Source organism: Megalops cyprinoides, chromosome 1 (assembly GCF_013368585.1).
Source record: "Megalops cyprinoides isolate fMegCyp1 chromosome 1, fMegCyp1.pri, whole genome shotgun sequence".
NCBI classification, from domain to species: domain Eukaryota; kingdom Metazoa; phylum Chordata; class Actinopteri; order Elopiformes; family Megalopidae; genus Megalops; species Megalops cyprinoides.
The window spans coordinates 41074382-41087857 of NC_050583.1; the positions used below are offsets into that span (position 1 = coordinate 41074382).

General features: G+C 45.0%; 1 protein-coding gene across 3 annotated transcripts in view; it reads right to left on the reverse strand.

Annotated features, from left to right (window-relative positions):
• Positions 1-6488: 6488 nt before the first annotated feature.
• Positions 6489-13476, reverse strand: part of LOC118777903 (retinoic acid receptor alpha-A) — a 45758-nt gene continuing 38770 nt past the window's right edge. Inside the window, exons 4-8 of one of the 3 annotated variants that reach the window (XM_036529160.1) lie at positions 10231-10388; positions 9398-9574; positions 8846-9050; positions 7805-7963; positions 6489-7081 (exon numbers count right to left, since the gene is read on the reverse strand). In XM_036529160.1, coding sequence (XP_036385053.1) covers positions 6882-7081; positions 7805-7963; positions 8846-9050; positions 9398-9574; positions 10231-10388 — 899 coding nt within the window. In that variant the 3' untranslated portion in view covers positions 6489-6881. Of the gene's footprint in view, positions 7082-7804; positions 7964-8845; positions 9051-9397; positions 9575-10230; positions 10392-13476 lie in introns of all 3 variants that reach the window. The other 2 variants (XM_036529151.1, XM_036529168.1) reach the window with 2 other exon arrangements.

Genomic DNA, 13476 nt, shown 5'->3' on the forward strand with positions numbered 1-13476 from the left:
GACAGCTTCTGCTGTAACCGCACGTTATACACGTTATCTAGTAAGCCAGCAAGTAACAACTTTCACAAAAATACAAACGTTAGTGAGATGGCTTCCCATATAAAGAAGTGGGCCTCACATTAGTTAGCATGCCCGCTAGCAAGCAAGCTACTTCAAATGATGTATTTTTCTATTAACAGAGTTAGTTGTAGATTACTTCAATTTCTGTTCGTTACCGTTTATTTTATTCTATTTTATTTTTACATCAAAATAACAACAGAACTACCATTATTCGTTTTTAAAATCACCTTACCTCTTGCGCCTCTTACTTGCTGGTAAACAACACCACTCCCGTTTCCTTTTCCGAATTCAAAAATTCCGCCAACCAGAGGCAACGGTCGGTACAACGATGACGTAACTGTATCGAAAAGCCGCTTTTAGCCTGCCTGGCCTTTTACTGCCACCTACAGTGTAGGAGGGTTAGCTAGGACACAGTGGATTCCAACCAACTGAACCCCCCCCCCCCCCCTCTCTCTCTCTGTAAGAATGGTAAGCAAAGTAGCTAGTGTAGGATTGCACGTAAAACCAAGGTACTACTGTTTTAATGTCTCCCCTTCGTCCTCTCACTCCCCTCAATGGTAATTATTTCCACCCTGCTCACTGGAACACAAAGATCAAGATTATCTTTTGTTCAAGCAGCTTTAGCAACAGCATCAGCTCTCCCATTCTCATTCCCTGTCACCTGCTGCTATACACATACAGTGGGTCTGGAAAGTATTCAGACACTTTTTGCACAATTGTTGTGTTATACACTTAATCTAAAGTGGATTAAATATATTCCTTTGGCCATCAATCAGTAACCAATAATCACAAAGCACATACATTTTTTAGAAGTTTTTGCACATTTATTAAAAATCAAAAACGGATTCATTATCAAAGATCAAAAAATGATAAATATCTCATTTACATAATTATTCACATAAGTATTCACCATACACATCCTACATTTTGCATCCCATGTAGGGTAGGTAGTATTTCAAGGATTCTATTGAGCCTAGGTTGGGATTTGAATAACTAAATAGCTTGTTGGGCTGCTGCAGAACAGAGTCAGAGCAACCACCACTTCCATTAGCTTGATCTCTTCCACCCAATTTAGAGCAAAAAGATTAGCTCAAATTCTGTTATGAAATCCATTAATTTAGCCCTTTCCATAGTGCAATGCTAATTTAAGGATGTAAACACCTGCAGTTTTTTTTTCTTCCCAATATTCAATAACCCCACCACAGGTCCATTGTGGTCACGTTGCTGTTGTTCCCAAAAGACGAGATTCTGGGTGCCATCTCTCTTTCTTAAACAGAAGGGGATGAAGCCAGCTCTTAAAGATAATGATTTTTGCAATTTTGGTATGAATGTAATGTTCCACAGATATTCATAAATACTTTTGAATGTCCTCTACTTTTGATTACAAACTGATAAAATTAGCTCATCATCTGTCATCATACCATCTCACATTGGGAACCTCTTTTTGTTTACTTTCACCATTTTCTAGTGGGTGCTTTTTCTGAGAAAAGTTTAGTTTCTTAAACCACACCTTATGTTTGTGAACACTTGAACCTAAGAGGGAAGAGAAACCATGTCTTACTAATTATAGTGATGCATTGTAATGTCAGGGTTTACGGAATTCCTTTTGGGTGGCTGCTTTTCTGATGGGACATGGACTGTGCACCTCTGAGTGCTGTGTGTGCTGAGGACTTTCATCCCCATTCAGTTTCTAACAATGAGCACCAAACAGCACACAAGTCGACACCACGGCCAGTCGTTCTATCATAATTATAATCTTAACATTCCAGTAAGCATACGTTGCTGCAGGCAATTCATTCAACTTTGAAGATAAAAGAACACTTGTCAGACTTTTTATGTAAGCATTCTTACTTTTTAAAAATCATTAAAAAAACAAGATGCAAAATTAATCACAATGATGCCCTAGGCTGTAAATATTCAATATGCAGAACGCCTTGGTAACTATGACACTGATTTTCAGAAAACATTGTGTGAATATCTGACAAATATTAATATAGAATCAGAAAAATTGACCTGTAAGTAGGATACTGTATGTTCTCTGCATGCACCGCATTGGTTCTCAGGTTCTCTTGTTCTTGTGTAGCATTGAAGTGGGCAACTTATGCGCTACATGACGGGCCATCAGAGATCTTATTTAAAAATGGAATTCCCATTCTGGAAAATTCAGTTGGGAGAAATAGCAATATTTACATCTCATACTGCATTCCTCTGAATGAATAGTGTAAAATTTCTGGTAGTTTACAGGAACTATGTCTGTTGTGAGTCTATCTGTGTGAAGCTTCACTGAAATATACACTCGCTGAGCACTTTATTAGGAACACCTGTACACATACTTATTCGTGCAATTATCTAATCAGCCAATCGTGTGGCAGCAGTGCAATGCATAAATTCATGCAGATATGGGTCAGACGCTTCAGTTAATGTTCACATCAGCCATCAGAATGGGGAAAAAATGTGATCTCAGTGATTTCGACCGTGGCATGATTTTTGGTGCCAGACGGGCTGGTTTGAGCATTCCTGAAACTGCTGATCTCCTGCAATTTTAACACACAACAGTCTTTAGAGTTTACTCAGAATGGTGCCAAAAACAAAACACATCCAGTGAGCGGCAGTTCTGTGGACGGAAACGCCTTGTTGATGAGAGAGGTCAATGGAAAATGGTCAGACTGGTTCGAGCTGACAGAAAGGCTACAGTAACTCAGATAACCACTCTGTACAATTGTGGTGAGCAGAAAAGCATCTCAGAATGCACAACATGTTGAACCTTGAGGCGGATGGGCTACAACAGCAGAAGACCACGTCAGGTTCCACTTCTGTCAGCCAAGAACAGAAAGCTGACGCTGCAGTGGGCACAGGCTCACCAAAACTGGACAGTTGAAGATTGGAAAAACATAGCCTGATCTGATGAATCTCGATTTCTGCTGAGGCACACAGATGGTAGGGTCAGAATTTGGGGCCAGCAGCATGAATCCATGGACCCAACCTGCCTTATGTCAACAGTCCAGGCTGGTGGCAGTGGTGTAATGGTGTGGGGAAGGTTTTCTTGGCACACTTTGGGCCCATTAATACCAATCAATCACTGCTTGAATGCCACAGCCTATTTGAGTATTGTTGCTGACCATGTGCATCCCTTCACGGCCACAATTTACCCATCTTCTAATGGCTACTTCCAGCATGATAATGCACCATGTCACAAAGCAAAAGTTATCTCACACTGGTTTCATGAACATGACAATGAGTTCAATGTTCTTCAGTGGCCTTCCCAGGCCTACCGGATCTGAATCCAATAGAACACCTTTGGGATGCAGTAGAATGGGAGATTTGCAGCATGAATGTGAAGCTGACAAATCTGCAGAAATTGCGTGATACAATCATGTCAACTCGGACCAGAATCTCAAATGAATGCTTCAAACACCTTGTGGAACCCATGCCAGTAAGAATTGAGCCTGTTTTGAGAGCAAACGGAGGCCCTACCCAGTATTAGTATAGTGTTCCTAATAAAGTGCTCAGTGAGTGGCTGAATTTGAAAATAGAAGAAATCTATCAGGATATTTTTTTTTTTTTTACCTTGGGCTTATAAACCGATCTGGAAGTCAATGACGTGTTGGGGAACCATCACAAAGTCATTTGTGTTCAGTTTCAACAAAGCCATACTCAAACAATCAACTTAGAGTTTGGAAGAGAAAACATATCTGGTACCTATTTGACCATGTGACCTTAAAATGGGCAGGGTTACATAAGATTTTATGTCCAATTTAACTAAATGTCACACATAATTGGCTACATTTGAGAAGAGAAACCATTTCAGGAAGGGGACCACAACTCAACAACGGCACTTTCATGTCTTCAGACAGACCAAATTTACAATGACAATGCCACCCAAATATAGATTTTAGAAATAAAAGTATGAACGAAATTTACTGTAAATTGGTTCTAAAATAAAAATACTCTTTAACTGCAGCCTGGAACACCATAATCAGAAATGAGTGATTATTTTAGGAAACCTGGCTACTTTATCCGCTTTACATGTCCTGTCTGCTGAATTCACCTCCACATCTAACCAGCAAACATCTTTGTGCCAACAAAGCATGAAACTCTATTTATAGAGCAGTTGACATTTTTCAATATGCATGCACTTAGTAGTCAGACATGACATCAGACAACAGCCTTTGCCATGCCATTCCAAAAGCTGTTCAGTGTTGTACAATCATGGGGAAGTAATTCAACTATAGTTTCTTCTGTGCCAAACTAAACTTGGTTCTATTGTTTTGCACGTTGTGCGTTTACATGTCAATACAGACATACATCTGTGATCTAAGCACTGGCACTGATGCTAGTGATGGCTAGTGGTGTCCTGTTTGTGAAACCTTTCATACCACTTTATTTGGATGCACTGTGTCACTCTGGATAAAAGTGTCTGCTAAATGACAATAATGTGAAAGGCATCTCTTGATAAGCCAATTCTATATGAAAACCTAAATTATCTAGATTTATAACTGCAACTGCCAAGAGTTGAGAACAAAATGTTTTTTTTAAAACACAAAAAAACAACAGCCAGAATTATTAAATGTTGGTTTATTTTCTTTTTCAAATCGCTCGATAATCTGACAAAATTGAAACAGATGTCATATTTTCAAACTGGATTTGTGTGTGTCAATTCCAGGTGAGAGCAATGAGAGAATATTTGTGCGCTGTACTGGAGGCAGCAAAGTCCTGACCTCTGAAAGCAGCTGAACAACATCTTATCTCCCCCAAATAAAAAAGAAAGGAAAAACAAACCCACGTGATTTACACAGAGGAGTCGATTACTGGGCTGGCAAGAGCTCTCCCTGTCACCACATCTGATGACAGCTACCTGGTCACAGCACTCACTTCCCGTCTGTACACTCCAACAAAAATCCCAAAAGGGCAGTGGTGCACATTGACCAGAAGGGGGAGCCCCGTGGCCAGGCCCTAATTCACATCTCCAGGCCCAGGATGCCTGCTAGGAGCCAGGACAGTGGACAAAACCATTCTTTCCTGAGGCAGTTGTGTATGTGTGTGAGCAAGTGCTGGGAGTTGTATGCTGTATATGCAGAATAAGGTGTGGGTAGTAAAGGTCTCCACTGAGAGCGGCCTGAAGGAACTGGGGGGAGGTGAGGGCTCCCTATCTCTGCTGATGTCCCCTGGCTGATGGTGGTGTGGCTGGTGCCCATGTGCCATGGGTAATGAAGCTCCTGGAGGCAAAACTCTCACATACTTGCTTTAATTTCTGCTGCTGTACCAGGGGCCCAAGGGGGCCACAATAAAGAGCTGGGAAAAGAGGCAAACCAGAGTCTTCCACAGTCTTCCTCCTCAATGAACTGGCTGCTGTTCACTCTCATGTAAATGAAAGAACCGTTTCACAGAATGTTTGAACGATGTCTCCAGGATCACATTTGTACAGGGTAAGCCCATCAAAAGTCACTCTTTCACTTTCCACCATTTCTGGAACCATCCAATGGTTCTCCACCTGCCTCCGCCCACCCAAACCTCGCCTCCCTCCTGAGTCACATGACAAGACAGATTAGGTATCCACATGTCCCCCATCTGGGTGACGGCACTGTTTATCATTTCATTGTCATCATTTTTTTTTTATTTCAGGGTGAAGTGAAAATCATTTATCACTGTAAACAGTAAACATTCTGTAAACAGTCTTGGTGTCCCCTATGTGATTTCTATAGGTCTGTCCCTTATCTAAATGGCCTACACAGTACATCAATGCGATTCCTTCAGTAAAATGTGCAGTAAAATGACTTTTTTCTTAGACAAAACTAAAAACAAAACACAAAAAGGTATTAAAAAATCAAGTGAAGGCTAAACTCTTCATAGTTTAAAGAAATGAATACAGCATATATACATGATCTCAGAGGCTACTTAAAATACACCTTAATAAAGATACTCTTCATTGTTTTTTCCCCCCCAAGGACCTGTGACCTTTACTTACAACCAGTCATAGAAAATATTTTTCATGGTTTCTTCCTCAAAAGAAAAACCTAACCAGACCTGGAATAGTTTGTGTAATCATTTTTAGACCATTTTTCCCTGTGCATATGTGGAAATGGAATTTGTACTTTAAACATTTTTTACCATAGCCATTTCTTAGCTTCAATAAAACAGTGCCAGCTTTGGATAAAACAGCTGGGCATTTGTCTGAATGTCATGGGTATGAAAAGATTAAAACAGTAAAGGAAAAACAATTGCATCTAATCTCGGAAACAGTGAGAAAACCTTTCAAAAAAAAAAAAAATTTAACCTGTCATTCCATTTTGGACAATTCAATCTCAATCATTCCTTATTTTTAATATATATATTTATATATCTTTTTGTAAGAAAAAAATCTGTCTCTTAAACTTGAAAAAGAAAAAAAAAACAAAAACAATGAAAGACCAAATGTTTGTGGTCTTTGTTCAGTCCTGGCCAGAGTTGGCCTCAGAAGACGACCAGTGTCCTGTATCTGTCCGCCTGCCTGTCTGTTGAGCTGTCTGTCCATCTGTCCCCTTTCTGCCAGCCCCTGCCGTGTAAACAGTCTCCACGTCTTGGCCTGGGACAACTCCAGTTGCTTATCAAAGTCTCGAGGATGGTTGAGGGGAGAGGGGTGGGAGGGAGCAGAAAGTCACCAGTGTTACTGCACTGTTTTTGAGAAGAGATGCTCCAGAGCAGACCTCTTCATTCTTGGCCTTGCCTCTGAGAGCTTTGTGGGGACCGCGGTGTCTGTGTCAGGAGCATAGCGGCGCTTCCTGGGGACGGCGCTGTCCGGGGCGGGCAGGGTCGGGGGGCGGGGGGGTAAGGGGGTGGCGCTGCTACGGCGACTGCGTGGCCGGACTGCTTTGGGCGGAGCTGGGCGACAGGCTGGGGCTGCAGCTCCCAGGGGGTGCCCCGCTGGCCCGCGCCCCCGCCGCCGCCTGGCTCTCCATGCCTTCCGAGTTCTCCAGCATCTCTTGGATGAGCGGCGGCATGGAGCCTGGGATCTCCATCTTCAGGGTGATGACACGCTCCGCTCCTGTGCAGGAGAGAGGGACATCAGGCGCTCGGCTCACCGCGACCAATGTGCTGTGCTCTCAAAATGGACCCGCCACTATTCAGCGGAACCTTTGGAACACTCATACGTGTTGAGCATACATATCACAGAAAAGATCGATTGCTTCTCATTCAAATGAAAATGAAGCGATGGCGATTAAAACATGCCCATATTTCATTTCACATATTTATCAGCGCTTGGACTCCATTAGCTACTTGATTATACTTGATTATATTATACTTGATTACTTGAGGCAGCTTTTGAGACTGAGAACCAAAAGCACATGTCACACACTATCGCACACATATGCTTGAATGCATACATACAGTGAACAGATAAGTTATGACTTACACTGTAGTACCATATTAAATGGGATTTTTAAGAGTTACTTTTTATTCAAAAATTGAGAAAAGAGACCAAATTATAATAATAATCAGGTCATTTTACAGACTATGCATCACTGTACTTTCATAATGAACTCTGAGGTTAACCTACGTTCCTTCATTTAACATTCTATTCCAGAAAAAAATTGGATTGTTTTGACTTTCATTAAGGAATGAGCATGCAATGATGTAAATCATAAAGTGGCATTATGTGCGTACTAATTCCATATTGTTACACAGTGATGTGTGTGTGTGTGTGTGTGTGTGTGTGTGTGTGTGTGTGGGATGTGCATATATTCTGAACTGTGCATCCCCATCTCACCCTTGGCGCTAATGCTCCTCAGGTCTGTGATCTTCATCAGCATCTTAGGGAACATGTGCGGTTTGTGCGGCCGCCGTTTCCTCACATAGATCTTCAGCGCCTCCAGCAGGGGCTCCTGCAGTATGTCCACCTTGTCCGACTGTTCCAGGTCCTGCCGGTCTGAGAATAAACACACACACACACATACACACAAACACACGCGCACGCACACAAACACACACAGGACAGGTCAGCATCCTGCAGGTTCCACCCCACATCGCACAGCACAACCTTCCTTCAGTGCACTTCCATTTAAGGGACAGACCAGAGACGTTAACATTGGACAACGCCCTGCAAGTTTCCCTAGCATCGTGCTGCCTAAACCAAGAGCTTTTCACATTTGCCAGTAGGTGGCACTGTTCTCAAACAAACATTAAAAAAAACAACCTAACAGGAATGTTTTCTTTTCAAACGCATTTGAGGTGTAAGCGTATCCACAAAATAGGGAGGATTACAGTGGATTAAAAAGCTACTGTCTAGTGAAATGAAGCTCAGCGCTATCACTGTCCTAACATGACGGGCATGGATTGTTCGAGATGCCTTAGCCAGCAGATATTTCCTTATGGCAGGTGGTCTTGGCCATAACACATCCAACTGCATGCACACTAATGATCAATCTGAGGCTTCGTTTGAATGCATAAAGACACAGACAAAACGCTAACCTTGCATTTTCAGCACTTTGCAATGTGTGGAACAATGGCGTGGCTAAGCATCATAACAAAGCAAATTGGCTTTCATGCTTGTGAGTCAGACACAATCCAGGATGGAATAATAGCACAGTACTACTGTACACAAACAAAACATCAGTCAAAACAGAACAAAGTGAACAAAGACTCTGTGGACATACGGAAACAAGCAATTGTGATACTGGGTAGGTGAGAAATACACTTCACAATTTCATCAACTGAGAAACAATGCTATTACTTCTGACAAAAACATTCATGTGTTTGCACACGCATGTGCGTGTTCGTGCATTTGGGGGAGGTGGAAACACTGCAGTACCTCCACACAGCAGACAGATGGCGCTAAGCAGCCCGGTTTCTGCATCGTCCATCTCCAGGGGCAACAGCTGGTTGGCGAAGGCAAAGACCAGGTCGGTGAGTGGCCCGAAGCCTGCGTTGTGCATCTGGGTGCGGTTGAGCGTCAGGCCATCTGAGAAGGTCATGGTGTCCTGCTCGGGCGTGTAGCGTGTGCAGATTCGCAGAATCTGAGGGGGAGGAGAGGGCAGGGTTTAGAACATGCACACGAAACTATGCGTGTATGTGACCTCTGACACAGTGAGGCAGGGCTGGAACTATTCCTCCAACACATAGCCATTCAGGCCATTTCTGGGCCTATTAGAAGCACCTCTTCCACTCAGTACACCAAGCTGCTCCTGATAAGACTGAGAAAGGCCCTAACTGCTCTGCATTGGGAGAACCACTTTTGTCCCTGATCAGGGACCGCTTTACTATGATAAAAAAACCTGCACTGAGCGCACTGAGCAAAATGGTCATCCGGACACACCCGATTTAACCTAATTAGATGCAGTGAAAGCCAACTATCCATCCTCACCAGGATGTCCAGGCAGGCAGCCTTGAGCAGGGTGATCTGGTCGGCGATGGTGAGCGTGGTGAAGCCAGGGAGTTGCTTAGCGAACTCCACCGTCTTGATGATACACTTGGTAGAGAGCTCGCTGAACTTGTCCCAGAGGTCTACGTCCAGGGACACGCGCTGGTCTGAGCTGTTGTTCTGGAGAGGTGGAGAGAACGGGGTCACGACCCGTGGGTCAGAACGTCTTAGTCTATTCCTCAAGGCTAGGCTCGTAGAGCTGGGGGTGGGCAAACAGGACAGGGCCACAGAAGTGGAGGGGCAAGTATGAACTTACAGGATATTACTAGATGTGCACTTAAAAAATAAACAATGATAATAAATCTAAGTAGCAGCATGCTTGGTGGAAGACAGTAATGTGACCTGACAGTTAAATTCAGAAAAATCACATCTGGCTCATTAAGTTGGTTAGCTGCCCATTTTTTAAAATTATTTTTGATGTGTGAGAGCATCTGACATTTGGATGCTTGGAAGCTTGCAGGTTGCAGAGATTTGTCATTTGGTTGGACTGTGCCAGCCAAGATAATTGAGCTAGCTCACTATATTTATGCTTCAAACCATTTGGTAACATTTCTGTTGCAATCAACTCTAGTTGACTCAATCCTGTCAACAGGAATTAGGGAAAAATGTCCCTTGTATGCAATAGTGTGTGTGTTTTCACCAATCTTAAAGTATCTCTATCTGCCTGGAGTTTGAGGTCCAGAGCTGTTCAATAACATGGAAGAGAGCAGGAGCATTCAGTGGACTCTGCCCCTTCCTGATATGCACAGCGCCACACAGTGGGGGGGAGGACTCACTGTAGTGTATTTGCCCAGTTGACAGAGAGAGGGGAAGGTGTCCTGGTGGGCCTTTCGGACCCTTTCAATCATCTGCTCTGTGGCGGGGTTAAGCACGTAGCTCTCTGTACACTCCTGCTTCTTCTCATCCTTCTTCTTCTTGTTGCGGTCATTTCGCACTGCTGCAAGAGAGAGAGAGAGAGAGAGAGAAGGAGAAAGGGGGAAGGGTTATCAAGGTGCCAACGCCCAAAGACCTGATGGGTAGACAGCCCTGTCAGGGCATCAAAAGATTTCCGCAGTACTCATTTCCACACAGGAGCTCAGACAGTATAAAGTAGTATGGAAGGAGGTAGAATCCCAGGATTAAAGCTCTCAAATCCCCCACCCTAAGCATATCTGGAAAAACATCCAGTTAACAACTTCATTGAGACGGTGGGAATCACCCCCTCTTAGACAGAGGATGCATGGGAGTACTGCATCACCACAGTTTGGGAAGAGGAAGCCCTACGGGATGAGGAGCCAGGTGATCCCAGAGGGAGGGGGCCAACCAGACTGAGACGGCATGGAGCAGAGGAGGCTGGCTGTCTGCTGGGAGAGGGGAGAGAGAGGAAGCTGGAGGCTCTGGAGCTCGAGCTGAGAAAAATGTGGAACGGCTTTGATCTGACAGCAGAAAACTGCTCGGGGTGGGTGGGGGTGGGCTGTGTGGCGCTGAGCTTGGGGAAAAGAAAAAGGAAAGAAATTGAGATAAAAAACTGGAGAGATGTCATTCCCTGTGTTGACGGACTGGGGACTGGAACTACACCCCCCCCCCCTTCATAATTACTGTAGCACCTCTACTGTCATCATCAGCGTGGCCATCGGGGTTCACACAAAGGCACACACAAACGAACACACGCACGCACGCACATTCATGTTACTTTCCTCCCCCCTTGTCAACCCAACCCCCCTCCAGATTAGGAAAGAAAAAGCCCCCCTCTCTGCGTGAGGCTGGCGGTGGCGGAGGGAGGCAGGTGACAAATAGCGGTAGGGGACGAAGTCGTTAATAACGCTGACAAATCACCGCTGCTTTCATTAGACCCCAAGCTAATCTAATAACATAATATGACAAATATCCAAGCGGTAATGGTTTAAAAGGCTTGGCTGAACCTACACTCCAGTCCCCCTCCCTCTAATCTCTTTTCTCTCATGCTTCTCCCCCCTCTCTCTCTCTCTCAGGGCCCGTCCTCCCCTCTAGGCTGCACAGAGAGTGAGGAGCAGGGAACGGCCCCACTGACTCGCCCCAGGCTCTGACAGAAGGGTGGCAAAGGGCCAGAGAGTTATTCTAAGGGGGTAGAGAGGGAGGCACTACCATGTGGTGACCGGCTTCCTTAATCAGCGGTGAGGGCTGTCTCTCTGGGAGGGAACCCTGGCCCTGAGAACACAATGACTAACCACCCGCAGGAGAAACGGAGAATCACAAGGTACGACATGTAGTGGAAAGACAAACGCACACGAACACAAGCAAGCAAATGCACACAAGGACAAATATATACATGTGTGCACACAACCACCTGGATATGCACATGCAGACACACACAACATATACACACCCCCGATAGTTACTATGTTGTTTCTGCTGGTATTTTCCATGTACCTTTAGTAAATTGGTCACAAAAGATGATGCGTAAACAATACTCCCCTAAATGCACTGACTTGCCTATGGCAAGCCCCCACCCTCTCCCTCTCTCCCTCTCTCTCTCCCTCTCTCTATAGTGCCAAACCCCCTGGGGCCTCATGGCTTCATTACAGGCCTCTGGAGATGCGAGATAAATTCTGAAATATAAGTGGGTCTCTGCATCTGTACAGCACAGACATTACCCCAGCTGACAAATTGGCAGCGCAATCATAAGCCGCACAACACAATTTAATGAAGTCATTAAAGAACTATTAGCCAGGGCCTGTGATCAGTCATGGCGGATTGCTACATGTAATAACTGGGTGAGCTTCAGAGGGAGGGAAAGTGGGTCTCTCTCTATGTGGGCTCCTGCATTTGTGCATCTGAATGCATTTGTGTGTGTGCTTGCATATCTGGCTACATATGTATGTATGTGTGTGCATGTGCGCGCGCACGTGTAGATGCAGTCTGGATTTTTCCCCACATTCTGGCTTAATGTTTTTCCGTGTAGTATGTGCATGTGAGCGGCTTTTAATAGACATGTGGCTGTTTGTACATTGGTGTCCCCTGTATGCCTGTTTGTGAGAACCAGAGGGACAGTGTCTGAGTGAGTCAGCATACACTGGGGACCGGGATAAAATCAACCACTCACACTTTCGGCTGATTCAGTAACTAATAAAAACAACTGATGGAGACTCTGGTTTGTGTTTGTTGAATTTGTGTGTGTTTGTTGTGTGCATATGTGTGAATGTGTGTGTGCATTTGTTATGTGCATGTGTGAATGTGGCGGGGGGGGGAGTCTGGGATAATTTGGGAGAAGAAAATTAAAGCCCTGGCAGGTCGTCCATCACAGAGATTAAATTCAATGGAAGGATAAAAATGTCAATGTTGCCCGCTCCTCTCGCACGGTGTTGTTTCGTGCACAGACAGTGATGAAAGGGTTTTCTCTCCCAGCCCCCCTGCCCCGCTGTGCTCCTTCTCACAGATGAGAACAGTGAGCGGAAAGTATTGTTGGTGGTGGGGGAGAGAAGCAGCTCTGCTGCTTACCCAGGGGACTCTCTCTGATTCAGCACCCCCTCCCAAACCCATTCTGCCTGAAATAAGTTGCCCCAAATGGAAGGGGCACCAGTTTCACTGCTGGGGTTGGCAGTCACAGTCATAGGGCTAACACCTCAACAGAGGAGCTCTGGTCTAAGCATTTTGTCTGTATGAGTAGCACTGTTCCCTGGTGCCATGCAGCGCACAGGGCAAAGCAACAGGCCTTTCACTGCATTCCTCTCTGCGTCTCTGCTAGGCCTGTCCTCTGCACTGTCTGGCCCCCTGTCACGACCAACACTGGGGAGAAGGCATGCAGTGCCAGAGCAGACCCATCACCTTTCTGCTGGTAAGCCGTGCGAAAGGGGTAGGGTCACCTGCCTCAGCTAATGATGGGAGAGCTTTCTTTCTCTCTCTCTCTCTCACACACACACACACACACACACACACACATAGGGTGTCTCCCCCTCAGCTCCGCCTGGCAGTGCTCTCCTGTGGCATACAGGCTCCGCCACTCTTGGAGAGGGGCGGCGCAGAGGAAGATGGAGAGGCACCGGGATGTGGTCAGCGATGCCCTC